This window comes from Sardina pilchardus, chromosome 24 (assembly GCF_963854185.1).
Source record: "Sardina pilchardus chromosome 24, fSarPil1.1, whole genome shotgun sequence".
NCBI lineage: Eukaryota > Metazoa > Chordata > Actinopteri > Clupeiformes > Clupeidae > Sardina > Sardina pilchardus.
This window is the reverse complement of record NC_085017.1, coordinates 6,999,650-7,017,149: the sequence shown is the minus strand read 5'-3', so window position 1 is coordinate 7,017,149 and position 17,500 is coordinate 6,999,650. Positions and strand designations below refer to the sequence as shown.

Sequence of the window (17,500 nt, the reverse complement as noted above, 5' to 3'; positions counted from 1 at the left end):
ATCCCGCAGTGCGTCAAGCCGATTTTTTTCGAGGCTAAGGCAATGTACCCAAACAACCACCAGGTGGCAGAAAGTTTCAACTGCATTTAATGATGAAGACCGCATATCCGTCAATAGTCGACTCCTTAATCTCACTGAATCATTAAAATGAAGGTGATGACTGGCGAAATTATTCAAACGACACTTCAATGAACCATTGTTGAAATGAATGAAAATGGTTATAGAAATCGCCTACAGCCAGCGTTATAAGAAATATATAAGTAATAGTTAAAGTCTTCTTCCTTAAACAGATAGCCTACGGGACGCTCTTTGTTCCGTAGGCTATTTTAAGGAACTACTCAATGCACACACACTGGGTAAACTGGCGCGCTACAAACATTAAAATGTCAAATCATATTTATTTCTCTTTGTCGCCATGATATTGGGGGAAACGCGGAGAGGCTAGATGGTCAGTCCTCGTATTTGTTCTTCGCGTTTCGTTATAAGAAATATATAAGTAATAGTTAAAGTCTTCTTCTGTATTAAACAGATAGCCTACAGGACGCTCTTTGTTCCGTATTTTAAGGAACTGCTCAATTCACACACACTGGATAAACTGGCGCGCTACAAACATTAAAATGTCAAATCATATTTATTTCTCTTTGTCGCCATGATATTGGGGGAAACGCGGAGAGGCGAGATGGTCAGTCCTCGTATTTTTTCTTCGCGTTTCGTTATAAGAAATATATAAGTAGCCTAATAGTTAAAGTCTTCTTCTGTATTAAACAGATAGCCTACGGGACGCTCTTTGTTCCGTATTTTAAGGAACTACTCAATGCACACACACTGGGTAAACTGGCGCGCTACAAACATTAAAATGTCAAATCATATGTATTTCTCTTTGTCGCCATGATATTGGGGGAAACGCGGAGAGGCGAGATGGTCAGTCCTCGTATTTTTTCTTCGCGTTTCGTTATAAGAAATATATAAAGTCTTCTTCTGTATTGAACAGATAGCCTACGGGACGCTCTTTGTTCCGTATTTTAAGGAACTACTCAATGCACACACACTGGGTAAACTGGCGCGCTACAAACATTAAAATGTCAAATCATATTTATTTCTTTGTCGCCATGGTAGGCCTATTGGGGGAAACGCGGAGAGGCGAGATGGTCAGTCCTCGTACTTATTCTTCGCGTTTCGTCATAAGAATATATAAGTAATAGTTAAAGTCTTCTTCTGTATTCTCTGCCACATTCGACAACAGCATTCAAGTTCCTTCTCAGCACGATGACGTGACTTTGCTTGCTGTTGGCCCAGATTAGAACAACATGCTCGAATTCACCAACAGAGTCGCGGCAACGTTGGTAGATACCAGTGATGCGCGGGTACGTGTCTGAACGCCCCGCCCCGCCCCGCCGTTTACAACTAACCCGACCGCAACTCGGACCGCAAAAAAAAAATATTGAAATACAGGACCCGACCCGCTTCCCGACCCGCTTATTGTAAAAAGTAGCCTAGTCTAACTTAGTCGTAGCGTCATTGAGCTATGCAAAATTGGTATCTCATATGCATGTAAAACAATAATATAGCCTATATTGCCTAATTATATATAGCCTATAATTGCTCAGAATTTGGGAAACATGCATTTAGTCTACCTTTTTTTTGTTCCGTGTCAGCATTCATCCAAAAATGTGGCTGTTTGACTCAACATTGAACATAATTAGCCTAGGATTTTCCTATAGGCCTACAAATTCTGTTTCAGCCGTTCCTCACATGAATGCCTTGAAGCTCTCCCAAGCATTAAATGCAGGCATAGAATATTATTAAGAAACTCTATTAACGTCTTCATCAATGGACCAAAAATCCATTGCTCCGCGATTATAAATTGCAGCGAGATGAAACCTTTATTGCACGACGTGGGGAAGAGCAGACGTGGGGCTTTCCAACGAGCCACTAGGCCTATAAGTTGCGCAAGGACGCACATATTGCATGCTCATACCAATTGTAGGCTATATGCCTTGATGACATTAAATTAAGAAATATTTCCTGATTTGGGAAACTTTTAGTTTATTTTTCTTTCCATAATACCATTCGATCTTGCTGGAAATTATCAGACTAGAGAAACACGCATTGCATCGGCAACTTCGCTGCTCAGTAGACGATTCTGCCACTTTCTGTAGAGGCCAGCAGTTCGAGATAAAAGCTGCAGATCATAGACAGAGAAAGCATATGCTCTGAGAACAGAACACAACTGCATGTCAAGTGTAGCCGAGGGTCTGTCTACGCAGAAACAACAAGTGCATTTCTACATGTTCGTGACAAAATGTGGGGGATAGAATCGCGTTTCAGTGGGAATGCTGCAACTTATGTCTTTTTCTTCTAAAGACAATTATGTACGATATAAATGACAATTTATTTTTTTTACCGACCCGACCAAACATGACCCGCATATCATTAAAAATATTTTTTCTTGACCCATAACCGCGGGTGCGCTCGATTTGGATCAGCCCGCGCATCACTGGTGGATGCCTGCTCTTCAGAGCCATCACCACAAAGGAGCACTAGAGCCTGGTGCAAAACCACCAACTGGGATGGATCGAAGGGCAAGCAAGCACTGCCACACAACGTCAAGACCTTTGTCAACACTAAGCAGAAAGTTTCCTACGATGGGGAGAAGTGGCCGCAAGGACTGCATCGATAAGATCAACGAATGCCTTCGCAAGCCCCGAAACCCTGGCGATACATTTTCTTTCCTTTAATTCAATAAAACATTGTTTATCTGAAGAACTTTTCCGAGGTTGTCTTGTCTACCAAATCCTAAACTTAAATAGAGTAAACATTTTATCTTATGAAAAAACTCTTAGGGGGAACAGTTAGGCAGCCCTTCCTCCATTATCGTAGTAGGACTATAGGCAATTTATTAGAGGGGTCAAAAAAAACTAATAAAGTAGGCTAGACTAAATGTGTCACTTTAGTGATTGGCTCTTTCAAATGCAAATTAGGTGGATGGGCTTTTGAATGGGCCTGCTGCAGGTGAGAGGACAAATCCTACGAATTTATTGTTTTTAGAAAGTGCCATTATCATTGCCATATTCTCTTAAAACATAGGCTATATATTTGAAAACGAGTTGATTAAAGGCTTCTAATGTGTCTCTATAATATGATAAAAGCAGAGATTGAGATGTGTGTTTGGAACAGTTTTTCAAATCCCCCGGGGGTATTTAGACTCCAGGGTGTTAAGCACTCATTCACAACTGTCCCATCGCTAAATGCTCTCTTGTGTTGCGTGATCACACAAGTATACCTGTCGTAGTGTGCTTTTAATTTGATATGCCTAATTATTATCTCCGCCAAGGATATAGGATGAACAAAGTCTATGGATTTGCTATCCAGTAGCCTAATAATTAGGCTATGTGCCACGTCCGATTTCGCAAGTGGTGTAGTAGGCTACATTTAAAAACAGACAGCCGCCTGTGAGATCCATTTCATGAAGAGCATTATTGTCTTGTGCGATCATTCCCCCTCCCCCACACTCGTCTAACCAGTTCACTACATTAAAGCCTATAGCCTATGCGGCACTGAGGACGACACTTGAGCCCGACACTATGTCAATGTAAAAATGTGTGTGAGCGCGCGCTGAACCACGAATTAACATATTAACTTTTCTTTTCAGCAGACATAGCAAACATAAAAAGAATCTCAAAACAGGAAATCTTTCATTTCTTTTAATAAACCGATTCATTTTGTTTTGACGGATTCCGGAGAGGTTCTTCAACTGGGTTTCGAACCCTGGTCGCTGGCGTACGATACCTATGCTTCAACCATATGCGCCACAACTGGATGTGAATTTCGTAAGACTTTATTCGGCATATCCACTTGAACGTCGCCGTAGCCTACTTGAACGTTGCCGGTTAAAATGAACAAGCCTCCGTTTTAAAATAGCTTAGGCCTACACATTTCTAAGTAGGCTATGTAAATGTTGCCAAAATGTCCATCTTGTCCATCTCTTTCGTCTTCGCCTTGACGTTGACAATAATAGCCTATTCACGGAAATGCGGTCTTGTAACCGTAGCCTAATGAATTCATGAATTAATCTAAGGTTGCCTTTCGAGTAGCCTATTTCAGGTTGAATTGAAGGCTATTTCCTTCTGATAGGCCTATAGGTTTCTAAAACCATTTTCATTCATTTCAACAATGGTTTATTGAAACGTCGTTTGATTAATTTCGCCAGTCATCACTTTCATTTTAAGGATATAGGATGAACAAAGTCTATGGATTTGCTATCCAGTAGCCTATAATTAGGCTATGTGCCACGTCCGATTTCGCAAGTGGTGTAGTAGGCTACATTTAAAAACAGACAGCCGCCTGTGAGATCCATTTCATGAAGAGCATTATTGTCTTGTGCGATCATTCCCCCTCCCCCACACTCGTCTAACCAGGTCACTACATTATAGCCTATATGCGGCACTGAGGACGACACGAAACTTGAGCCCGACACTATGTCAATGTAAAAATGTGTGTGAGTGCGCGCTGAACCACGAATTAACATATTAACTTTTCTTTTCAGCAGACATCGCAAACATAAAAAGAATCTCAAAACAGGAAGTCTTTCGTTTCTTTTAATAAATCGATGCATTGTCTTTTGATGGGTTCCGGAGAGGTTCTTCGACTAGGTTTCGAACCCCGGTCGCTGGCATACGATACCTATGCACCAACCACTTGCGCCACAACTGGATGTGAACTTCAATAGGCTTTATTCGGGAAATGTACTTGAAACGTCGCCGGTTAAAATGAACAAGCCTCCGTTTTAAAATAGCTTACACATTTCTAAGTATTCCTAGCATGTAAATGTTGCCAAAATGTCCATCTTGTCCATCTCTTTCGTCTTCGCCTTGACGTTGACAATAGCCTATTCACGGAAATGCGGTCTTGTAACCGTAATGAATTCATGAATTAATCTAAGGTTGCCTTTCGAGTAGCCTATTTCAGGTTGAATTGAAGGAAATAGTCCTTCTGATAGGCCTATAGGTTTCTAAAACCATTTTCATTCATTTCAACAATGGTTTATTGAAACGTTGTTTGATTAATTTCGCCAATCACTTTCATTTTAATGATTAAATGAGACGGATATGCGGAGCATTTCTCTCCCTCTCCGTTGACCAAAACGTTGCTCTGGCATCTCTGCTGGACTGACTGAGTTATAGGCTACGTCGAGTGAGAGAGCTGTGAGGTAGGCTGTAAACATTCGAAAACTCGGGCGGTCTATGTTGCCCCCTTGCGGTTGCAGTTTTCCCGATGCTTCGGGAGTCCCGATGTGCGGGAATGAAAGGAGCATTCTCAACCCGTACCATCTGTAGATAGATAGATAGACAGACAGACAGACAGACAGATAGATAGATAGATAGATAGATAGATAGACAGACAGACAGACAGACAGACAGACAGACAGACAGACAGATAGATAGATAGATAGATAGATAGATAGATAGATAGATAGATAGATAGACAGACAGACAGACAGACAGACAGACAGACAGACAGACAGATAGATAGATAGATAAACTCTCACTTCACTCCTGATCGGCTGTCCATCAGTATGTCCATCCGTCTGTCGTTCTATCTGTCAGACAGACAGACCTTATCATTGTCAGAAGTCAAATAAACATGCCAGAGTACAGTATGTGCATGCAGAGAGCCATTTAACAGCATGTCGCCCTCTAGTGGTCCAAAGTTACATTGTAGTCCTTTAACTTGTGCCACTCCGGACCTTGAGAAGGTCAACTCTGGCCTCTGCGCGGTGGTGGTGACCTGACAGCCGCAGGTTGAGTCTAATGCAGCACTCTCTCAGGGCCGGCCTGCTGAAATATTCAGAGCGGCGCTTCACCTATGGTTGTGGCGGGGGCCGTTTTTTTTTTTTTAACCAAGGCTCTGATGAATAATGTAAACTAATCTATGGAGGTTTACGTAACCTTAGGGTCGTCCCTGGACCTCCCCTGACGACGTTATTTCGGAACGCTGTGTTCCTTGTGTAGAGCTGCTTCTCTTGCGTCCACTAACCCTCTTGTAGCGTGGGTGGGGGGGTAGGGGTTGGGGGGGGGGGCATTTCAGTCTACATCAGTGTCAAAGCTGGCCTCCCTCCTCAGTGCCATAACTTTTTAATGTGAGCCTCTGCTTCTCTGACCGATTTTTTTATTCTTAATTTTTTTTTATTTTTTTTTCAGACTCCTCGGCCAATGACAGCTCTCCAGGCTCCGGACCCAGCTCTCCTATTGGCTACTGTGGCGGGGACAATGCGTCGTCATACCGACCCAGCGCGGTCCAGATAGAGGTAGGTGTGCCGTCCAATAAGAATTGATGGTGGGGAAGGGAAAAAAAGAAGCTTCTGGAACGAAGGAGCTATTACTGAAAGTGTTGCCATGACAGAAGGAAACCAGTGCAGGGGCCGGTGGCCTCACACACACAGACACACACACACACACACACAGACAGTGGCCTCTGAGGTACCCAACCACCCTGAAAAACAAACCCACACACACACACACACACACACACACACACACACACACACACGGGGGCCTCTGAAGGTACCCACGGGGCACCAGACCTCTCTCACACACACACACAGACACACACACACACACACACACACTGGTGTTTCCTGCTCAGAGGCCCAAGCATCCCATCATGCCTTATCACGCGATGCGTTGTTTACAAGGGACTCATTGGACTCCAAAAAAAACCCAGGAGGGCCCCTGCGAAAATACTCCACTGTTTTAGGGCCCCTAGCTCTTCACCCTTTATCCCTCCTTTTCTCCTCTTATTCTATCCCTCTATTCCTCCTCTTCTTCTATCCCTTCGTTCCTCCTCTTCCTTCCCTCGCAGATGAAACTATGAAGGCCAAAAAAAGAAAAGCGTGTGAAGGAATTTGGGTGTATTTCTCCGGGGCGGCCATGACAGGCAATAGGCTAGTGTTCAGCGAGGGCTCTATCATAAACAAGGCGTTTAAAAAGCCATCGAGCGCTCAGCGTGGAACATCAACACGAGGGAAAGGGCTCCGGCCTACATCAGCGCCTCATCAGTGTGTGTGTGTGTGTGTGTGTGTGTATGTGTGTGTCTATGTGAGTGAAAGGGCTCCGGCCTACATCAGCGCCTCATCAGTGTGTGTGTGTGTGTAAAAGGGCTCAGACCTACATCAGCGCCTCATCAGTGGTTTTGCATTTACACCACTAGCCTGCCTTTTTAGTTGGGCTGTTTGTGTACATTTCTCTCTCTCTCTCTCTCTCTCTTTCTCTCTCTCTCTATATGTCTGTGTGTGTTTATGTGGCTGTATGTGTTTGAGTGTGTATATGTGTGTGTGTGTGTGTGTGTGTGTGTGTCTTTGGCTGTGTCTGTGTGCTATTTATGTGTTCTGTGTTATGTTCATGCTCTATTGTTTGTGTTACAGTGTGTGTGTGTGTGTGTGTGTGTGTGTGTGTGGTGTTTGCTGGTAGTGAGTGACAGTCTCTTTCCGCTGTGCGTGGAGGTTTTTTGGCTGAACTGTAGGAAGGAGGAGGGGGTGGTGGTGGTGGAGGTTGTGTGTGTGTGTGTGTGTGTGTGTGTGTATGTGTGGGGAGGGGGGGATTGGTCTCTCGCCTGTGAAGTTCTGCCCATGCATTTCCTTATTGGGCTCCAGGCCAGAGTGTGGGGGCAAGAGAATCCCCTCTCCCACCCCAGTCCACCCCACACCACCCCTCCCCTGTCCACCACCCCCCCCCCCCCCCACCCCACACACACACACACACACACACACACACAGACACACGCACGCGCGCACACACACACACACACACACACACACACACACACACACACACACACACACACACACACACACACACACACACACACACGGCTGCATGCACAATGAAGCTCATTCTGGAGTCCATCTTCAAACGGCGCCTCAGGAAACACTCTGTTTTTGTTTGTCTATCATAATTCTCCTGCGAAACTGTGTGTGTGTGTGTGTGTGTCTGTGTGTCTGTGTGTGTGTCTGTGTGTGTGTGTCTGTGTGTGTGTGTCTGTGTGTCTGTGTGTCTGTGTGTCTGTGTGTCTGTGTGTGTGGGAATGTGGGTGTGTGTGTCTATCATAATTCGCCTGCGAAACTGAAGGGGGGACACTGCTGCAGGCGTAACGTGTGTGTGTGTGTGTGTGTGTGTGTGAGTGTGTGTGTGTGTGTGTGTGTGTGTGTGTGTGTGTGTGTGTGCATTGCTGCATTGTTGCAAGCATATATTGTACTATACTGTATGTATGTGTGTGTATGCCTGTGTTGTGTGTGTGCGTATATTCAAATGTGTGAGTGTGTGTGCATGTATGTGTGTATGTCAGTGTGTGGTATGGTGGGTGTCCATGTGCTTGCGTCACTATTTATGTGTGTGTGTGTGTGTGTGTGTGTGTGTGTGTTCTGAGTTTAATTACTAACCCAGCTGTTGGTCCGGCTGCCGACCCCCCATACAGACTTGGCGCACAAACCACTCAACACACATGCCTGCTGTGCACACACACGCACAGACACACACACACACCCCTGCACACACACAGGCACACACATGCTGTAGACACCCTACTCTCCCCTACACTCAAACACACAGACACACACATAAACATATACACACCCCTGCGCACACACACACACACACACTCACACACACACACACACACACACCCCTGCAGCAACACATGCACACACATACTGTAGACACCCTACTCTCCCCTACACTCAAACACAGACACACACATAAACATATACACACCCCTGCACACACACAGACACACACATAAACATAATACACACCCCTGCACATGCACATACACAGACACACACACACAGACACCCCCCCACTCTCCCCTACACTCACACACATAAACATATACACACCCCTGCACACACACAGACACACACATAGACACACACCCTACTCTCCCCAACACTCAAACATACTGTACACACACACACACACACACACACACACACACAAACACATTATGTAGACAAAGACACATGCACAATGATCACCCCACACACGTTACTGTTATGATATTGACACAACCCCCACCCCTCGTCCCCCACCTCCCTAACACAGATGCTCCAGACAGACTGCAGCTTCCTGTTTGTATGATGCAGTGTGTGTGTGTTTGTGTGTGTGTGTGTGTGTGTGTGTGTGTGTGTGTGTGTGTGTGTGTGTGTGTGTGTGTGTGTGTGGAGGTCCCTATGAGGCTCCTTGGGGCCCTGGCCCCGTGTGGTTGTGAGGGGGCTGAGGCTTGGCTCTGTTTTATCAGCCCAGCCTCCTCGCGAGCGATGGGTCCCAGGGGCCTGGGATGAGGAGCAGCGGACCCTGGGGGGGGGGGGGTCTTGGGGGTTGGGGGGGTCTCTGTTGGGCACAGGAAGTGTGCCCTGATGACCCCCCCTGCACACACAAACACACACACACACACACACATACATACACCTTCCAACATCATATTCTGCTCTGACACATCAGCATATAAGCACACACACACACACACACACACACACACACACACACACACACAAACACACACTCTCTCTCTTTCTCTCTCTGTTACTCTCATATAGCCTCTCATCCTCGCTCTCTCCATCCACTCCATATATGTGTGTGTGTGTGTGTGTGTGTGTGTGTGTGTGTGTGTGTGTGTGTGTGTGTGTGTGTGTGTGTGTGTGTGTGTGTGTGTGTGTCTCTGTGTGTGTGTGTGTGTGTGTGTGTGTGTGTGTCTGCATGTGTGTGTGTGTATTTGCCTGGGAAGATGATATGATGTGTGTTTGTGTGTTTGCCTGGGAGGATGATATGATGTGTGTGTGTGTGTGTGTGTGTGTTTGAGAGAGAGAGAGAGAGAGAGAGAGAGAGAGAGAGTTTGGGGAGTGCTGGCAGCAGAGGAGGGGGGCGGGTTGGGGGTGTGATGGAGCTAAATCTGAGATGTTACCTCATCAGCTAAATCGACCCCATAGATAATGTAACACTCGGTTACGTCAGCGGCGTACACCATAGCCGGCAGTGTCTGGTCTGCAGGCAGAGGTCAAAAACGAGCGCTCGCGTTATTTAAAGGCGCTGGAGCAAAAAAGCTCTGTTGCTGTGGGTGAGTATTTGGGTCTCTCTGCAAAACCACATCCAGTCGTCCAGTGTGTTTCTGTGTGTATACTGCAGTTTAAAATAATGCGCCGACTGACATATCCACTTGCACATTGGTATTACCTCTGTGAGATAGTAAAGCCTATGATTAGAGTCACTGTGAATGTTTGTGGTAAAGAAAGGACCCAATAAGACAGTGACTGCAGATTGGTATCTTATTGGTGTGTTGTTAGTATCTCTCTGTCTCTCTCAGACATGCACTCAGTTGGCCATGAAGGTTGTGCTAACGTTGTGGAAATATTTGTTTTGTTATTCGTTTATGATGTATGATCTACTGTTTTTCAGGATTTATGTAACAAGGTCTATTTCTCCCTTCTCAAATTAAATCAAATCAAACCAAATCATATCAGATGAAATTACACAAAATCTAGTCAAATCAAATTAGGGTTTTGCTGGCAGGAATGAATCGCTCATTTCTGTCAGAGGGTTCAAGTCTGAAACTATGATACATATTGTTGATTGTTTTTGTAAGACATGGTATTAATGAAAACAGAACAACTGCAGCAAAGGAATAAACAAACAATAAGCAATATATCTCTCTTCCTCTCTCTCTATCTTCTTCTTTCTCTGTCTCACTCTCTATCTTCCTCTCTCCCTCCATATCTTCCCCTCTCTCAATCTTCCTCTCTCTCTCTTCTCTCTCTCTCTTCTCTCTCTCTCTCTCTCTCTCTCTCTCTGGGGAAGGGGTCTGTTTTCTTTTAACCTGATGTCTTCCTGAGTTTCTTGTATTGGTTTCTGACTGTTCACCAATAAAAGTTTTTGTGAAATTCAAAATTCTCTCTCTCTCTCTCTCTCTCTCTCTCTCTCTCTCTCTCTCTCTCTCCAGCGCTGCCTATCCCAGACGGGCATCCTGAACGCTGAGGGCTCCATGGCGCTGCTGAACCTCTACACGTCCCCCTCGCTGCCCAACCTCACCCTGAGCCTACAGTCCGGCGCCTCCCCCATCAGCGTGAGTACTGCCCCCTAGTCTGCCATCCAGCCCCAACTTACTCCAACCCACCAAAAAAAAGTCAAGAAATTTGGTCTGGAGTCGCTCCAATCAGAAGCCTGTATGCCAGGACCGGAGCAGTGTTGGGCCAATGAAATCATCTGGGCGGGCATTATGTGATGATGGACAGATAAGGGACAATGCCTGGTCATTCACGTCACCTGGGCGTTCACGTCAGTTGAACAGCTAGGTTTCACTCTTTCCTCTGTCATACAAGATTGACATTACAATAACAGTATGATAACAGAAAACGGCGAATACGTCCAAAATCGGAATCCAATTGGAGTAAAACCAGATTAGTGGTCATAGTATAGATTAGTGGTCATTTCACAGCCATCAGTAGCCCATGGTATAAGTAAACAAGTATATAGACTCTTTTGATCCTGTGAGAGAAATTCGGTCTCTGCGTTTATCCCAATCTGTGAATTAGTGAACACACACAGCACACAGTGAACACACAGTGAAGTGAAGCACACACTAACCCAGAGCAGTGAGCTGCCTGCTCAACAGCGGCGCTCGGGGAGCGGTGAGGGGTTAGGTGCCTTGCTCAAGGGCACTTCAGCCGCGGAGGGTGGACGTGGGAGAGCAGTGCCATAGCCATAGATCAGTGGTCATTTCGTGGCCAGTATTGCTGAGCGGTTCATGTAGTGCGAGCCCCTCGGGTCCCTCGGGGGCGCACGTTGGCGGGGTCCGGTCGCTGGCCTCCGCACATGTACTGTACCCGTGTCAGAGCGTGAGCTAGCGAGCAAGCGAGCGCAGAGTTTCCAACTGGAGCAGACGCTGAGGCATGCCAGACAGGGATCTGCTTCAGTCCAACTCCAAACTCCAAAAGGGCCAGAACACAGAGAGAGAGAGAGAGAGAGAGAAAGAGAGAGAGAGAGGGAGATGGAGAGAGAGAGAGAGAGAGAACCTCCAGAGGAACTCTGGATCTCCTTCTCTACCGTTCCAGAGGGCCAGAAACACACACAGTGAGAGAGACAGACTCCAGAGGAACTCTGGATCTACTTCAGTCCAACTCCAAGGGGCAAGGAAAGAGAGAGAGAGAGAGAGAGAGAGAGATGAAGAGAGAGAGAGAGAGAGAGAGAAAGACAGGAACTTGGAGTCCTGAATGACTACTGTTCTTGCTGTGGCCCACAGCGGCAGGGGCTTACCAGACCAGATCCAGACCCCAGGGCCATAAAGCCAGCATGGTTAGGGTTGCCTCAGCCTTGGCTAAGACCGCATCCTCTAAAAAACAGCAGACCCAAAACATTAAAGATGGTAATGTGTTTCTACAGAAGACCCCATCTCTCTCAGGAGATGAAAAAGTTGTACTTACAATGTTGGCAGAAGTATAGGCTGACCACCAGGCTTAGTTGCGTGTGTGTGTGTGTGTGTGTGTGGGTGTGTGTGTGTGTGTGTCTGTGTGTGTGTGTGTGTGTGTGTGTGTGTGTGTGTGTGTGTGTGAGAGAGTGTGTGTGCGTGTATGCAAACCACTCATAACAAATACAACATGGTATGAAAAATACACTGTGCTCCGTAAAGAGCCAGAGCTAATCTCATGACATCTCTAAGCCCGCGGGGGGAGATGGATGTAGGTCAAGTGTGTGGGCCCTTTTTTCTCCGTCCATGTTCTCTCCCCGAGACCAATCCGGGAGTTAGGTCTCGGACGTGTTCATCCTGAAAACAAATGACACTCGCCGTTGCGTTCTCGCACACACACACACACACACACACACACACACACACACACACACACACTTGTACCCCTCGGGAGCCACTGCTGCCACGCAGAAAAATATGCGTCAAACTTTCGAGCGATATTAAAAAACGCCCGCGACTTCAGAGAGAGGAGAGTCCTCGGTGGGCGCGCGAGGCTGACAGGTCTCCTCTCCAGCGGCTTCCTGGATTAATGTACCGTCCTTAGGACCCTGACCTTTGACCCCTGGGGGTTGTTGGATGCGAAGGGGGGGATTTTTTTTTTGTTGGGGGGGGGGGGGGGGGGGGCTGGGTAAATAAGGGCTGGCGGTGTTGGGTTTCAGGACGCGCTCTTTATCACCTCGTCCATCACAGCCAGTTAAAACGCGAAAGAGAAATAGTGTGTTTAACTGCCGAACCAGATAGCGGCCATCACTGCTGGGAGAAATATATAAATTCCTTTTTTCTCCTTTAACTACGCTTCTAATTTATGGCCCAGGGCACGCCGTTCAAGTGTTAAGAGGCTATGAACGTATGATAGTTAAGCGACTTGTACACATTTACTATATGGTCGATTGCAGCGCTGACGTATTGCTTTAGGCAGTGTGTAAAAAAGTCCACTTTAGATGATTCACAAGGTTTTTCCACATTTTTCTAGTCTGGGTTGACCAAGCCTGTTTTGGGTTACAGTATTCTTGTAAACATCTGTCATGCACTGGATTGGAATGGCAAATGCGACGTTGTTCAGTACGCAGGTTTAATCGTATGTTGAGTCTAAAGCACTGTGAGACAACAACTAAATTCACTGTCAAGGCAACATCTTGTGAAACAGCTTGGATGTAGAATGCTGTTGAACTAAGTTTACTTCACTGAAAAGTAACTGTTGGTACTGTAGTTCATATTATGTAATAATGGTATACTATGAGTCTAAGGTCTGTTGTTTTACACATACTGTATAAATGCACTTTAGGTACCATATAAGGTCATCAGGTCATCTGCTGACATCTGTTTACATGTACTAATATTCAGGAATTGTCATCAACAACTGGACTATCCAAGTAAAGTGTTGCCCCTTCTGGTTGAGAAAATAAACATATTTCATACCTGCAGAGTCAGTGCATGAATGTGATCAGTGAGTTACTGTACATCTTTCACTTTCCTCACTGTGGTTTCAAGCTCCACGGTAGGATGCCACCTCCATCTTCTTTTCTCCATCTTGGTTCCATGTCCCATCTAACCTGCCTCCCACATACCGTCTGTTCCCTCGCCAGGCTGCGACAGCGCTGAAGGAGAGAGCGGCAGAGGGCATGTCCCGCCATTCCCTGGGCGCCGTGCCACCCGTCTCCCTGGAAACCAAAGTCAACCACAGCCACCAGGCCCTGCTGCAGCACCTCCTCCTGAAGGACCAGATCAGGCAGCAGAAGATCCTCTCACCTGGTGCGCCACTAAACTGTGCCCCCCACTCACACTGTCAAAGCACAACTTAAGTTCCTAACCACTAGATCCAGCAGAAGAGTGCAGGGCCGGGTTTACCAGATTCATTAAGAAACTCTGAAGCGCTAAGAACTTCTTAGGAGCATTCTTCGAATGTTCTCAGAGCGCTCCTAAGAAGTTCTTAGCACTTAAGAGCCTCTTAACGAATCTGGGTAACCCGGCCCTGTACAGTAATGACTTAGCATTTCTCTTCAGAGAGATATTTAGATATATGGTTTATTCACAATGTAAGGAATGTATGCTAATGTTTTATCATTCTACATTCTCTGTCTGCGACCCCCCTCCCAAACACTGCTTCCCAGGTTATTGTATTTCACCTCAGGCACACCGACTGCTTTAGCCTCCTACAACACCTCATTATTTCGCACTGGAGAGCAGAGAGGGGTGTTTTTACAGGGAGTTTTAGCTAAATCACACCCTACTAGAACACAAACTGGCTTGCCAAAAAAGACCATGTATTCTCCAGTGTGCAATAAATATATACTACATATTAAGATAAATACATTATTTATGGCTATGTTTTATTGTATTTTTTCCTTCCCACTTACTCTTTCCTATTTTTGTGTATGTCTCTGTCATTTTTCAAATGATGTTATTTTCTCACGGCGGTGTGCCCGTCAAGTGAATACTATGTTTGTATTCTGATAACCTCAGAGGAACTCTACTGACCAACTCCCCTTGTCTCCTGTTCTCTCTTCTCTCTCCTCTCTCCTCCACCTCTCCTCTCTCACTCTCTTCTCTCCCACTCCCATCTCCTCTCCTCTCTCTCTTCTCTCCTCTCCTTTCTCCTCTCTTCCATCTCTCCTCTCTCCTCTCTCCTCCATACTACAGTTGCCGGCAGTGTCCCCGTCATGCCCTTGTCTCCCCTGGTGATGAAGGAGCGCTCCGCTCCCAGCTCGCGTCCCAAGCTGCCGCGCCACCACCGGCCCCTGAACCGGACCCAGTCGGCGCCACTGCCCCAGAGCACGCTGGCCCAGCTCGTCCTCCAGCAGCAGCACCAGAACTTTGTGGAGAAACAGAAGCAGTACCAGCAGCAGGTCCACCTCAACCAGGTGCGTATGTGACCAGGGAATCAGAATCACCGGCCAGGTTTGCATAAACATCCAAGGAATTTGACCCTGGTTAACTTTGCTCTCAAAGTACAACACTAAACACTTAACAAATAAAACAGAAATAATATGAAAAAAAACTAGAAGAAACAGTAACCTAACTCTGGATTGGTGCTGAATCCAATAAACCGACCAATCACGTGTTTGAATATTGAAGAATCTGAGGTAGTAAGAGGTAGCAAGTCCACCACAGCAATGTGGCAAAACAACCAGAAACGTAACTGCTGATTTGAAAATGTAATCAGTAGCAGTACCAGCAGCAGGTCCACTTCAACTAGGTAACGCAACAACCAGTAATGTGACTCCTGATTGGTCAGTTTAGTGGGCTCAGCACCAATCGTGTGTTCCGATACTGGCCAGATGTGTTATAGTCCATTTAAACCCTTTGTAAACGAAGACATAGAGGCCCTGCACAGAAAATAATGATAATAAGAAAAAACCTTTCGCTGATTTACTTTGAGCCAAATATAGCTCAGCAGATAAACCAAGTAAACGTTAGCTTATCACTGTTTTCCTTTGGTTGTCTGTTGTTTATTAGCCTCCCTAATCTCCCACTGAAGAATCTTTTGAACCTAAAGACTCAGACACCCACCCCCCCCTTTCCCCACCCAACCCCCACCCTACCTCCACCCCCACCACCTCCTCTTCCTTCCAGACAGGATTTTCAGTGGGGAGGGTTAAAGATCTGAAGGCCTGCAGCTCTGCTCCGTCCATATGCACTCTCTCCGTCAGCACCACACTTGGCCCCCTAAGAGCCCCCTATTTTTACACTCACTAATACTTATTCATAAGGAGGAGAACCAGGCCCCAAACACCTATACGTTTAAGACTCTTCTTTGAGCAGGGACACCAAAACATGAACTCAGCAACCTTGTTGCGTTGTGTTGCGTTGCGTTGCGTTGCGTTGCGTGCGTTGCGTTGCGTTGCGTTGCGTTGTGGTCCGGTCCAGTCCAGTCCAGTCCAGTCCAGTCCAGTCCAGCCCAGTCCAGTCCAGCCCAGTCCAGTCCTGTCTAGTCCAGTCCCGTCCTGGGGACATGCGAGTGGTCAGGGGGAGTTAACGAGGGCCCTGGGCTCCCTGGGTAGCGGTCTACCTGCCGTGTGAACGGGGCCGCTAATGGAGCTTTATGGGGGCGCTGCGCTCTTAAAGGGACGTCTTTAAAGGCCCCCGGCTGGCGGCTGGACGGGAGAGGAAGTGGCTAAATCCCAGCAGGATGTTTATGCTACTGGGGCGGCACCGCACTGCACCACGACTAGGGTCTCACCTCTCTTTCTCTCTATCCCTCTCTCTCTCTCTCTCTCTCATTCTGTGTCTCTATTATTTCTCTCTTTCACGCTCACACCTCTCTTTCTCTCTCTCGCTCGCTCTTGCACCTCTTTCTCTCTCTTATCCATCTCTCTTTCTCACGATCCCTCCTTCTCTCCTCTTCTCTCTCCTGCATTCACACTCTGCCTCCTCTGTTTCTTTTTCTGTCTGTTTCTTTGTAGTCTGTCCCTCGCTCTTTCACTTTGGCATTTTCATTCTCTTTTTCACACTGTATTTCTCTCTCTCCCTCCCTCTCTTTCCTGTTCTCTCTCTCTCTCTCTCTCCTCTCTCTCTCTGTTGTTTGTTCTTGTTCCCTGGCGTGTTTGCTCTTGTGTTTTGCATGTCTCTTTAACTGCCCCTCTAACACATTCTCTCTCTCTGTCCTCTCTCTCTCTTTCTTCTCTCCCTCTCTCTCTCTCATTCTTTTTCTTTCACTCTCTCAGTCCCCCAGTGCCTGGCCCTGGCTTTGATCTCTTCTCTCTTGGGCAACATCACTTTCACTCCATCACAGTCTTGTTGTAAAATTCCCCTCTCCCTCCCTCCCTCCTTCGCTCCATCTCTCTCTTGCTCTATCTGCTCTCACCCCTCCTTTCTCTTGCTCCCTCCCTCCCTCTCTCTCTCTCTCTCTCTCTCTCTCTCTCTCTACAACCATCCCCCTTTCATTCCTCTCATCTCCCACTCTTTTTTTCTCCCTCTCAATTTCTCCAGCCTGCGGCTGCCCCCTTGCTTTGCCTCTTCACCTTCCTCCTCTCTCTCTCTCTCTCTC

General features: G+C 46.6%; 1 protein-coding gene across 1 annotated transcript in view; it reads left to right on the top strand.

The window, feature by feature from the left end:
* LOC134073116 (histone deacetylase 9-B) overlaps positions 1-17,500 on the top strand; it is a 45,485-nt gene that overhangs the window by 26,530 nt on the left and 1,455 nt on the right. Inside the window, exons 7-10 of the mRNA XM_062530097.1 lie at positions 6,201-6,307; positions 10,990-11,112; positions 14,100-14,265; positions 15,154-15,374. Coding sequence (XP_062386081.1) covers positions 6,201-6,307; positions 10,990-11,112; positions 14,100-14,265; positions 15,154-15,374 — 617 coding nt within the window. The remainder of the gene's footprint in view (positions 1-6,200; positions 6,308-10,989; positions 11,113-14,099; positions 14,266-15,153; positions 15,375-17,500) is intronic.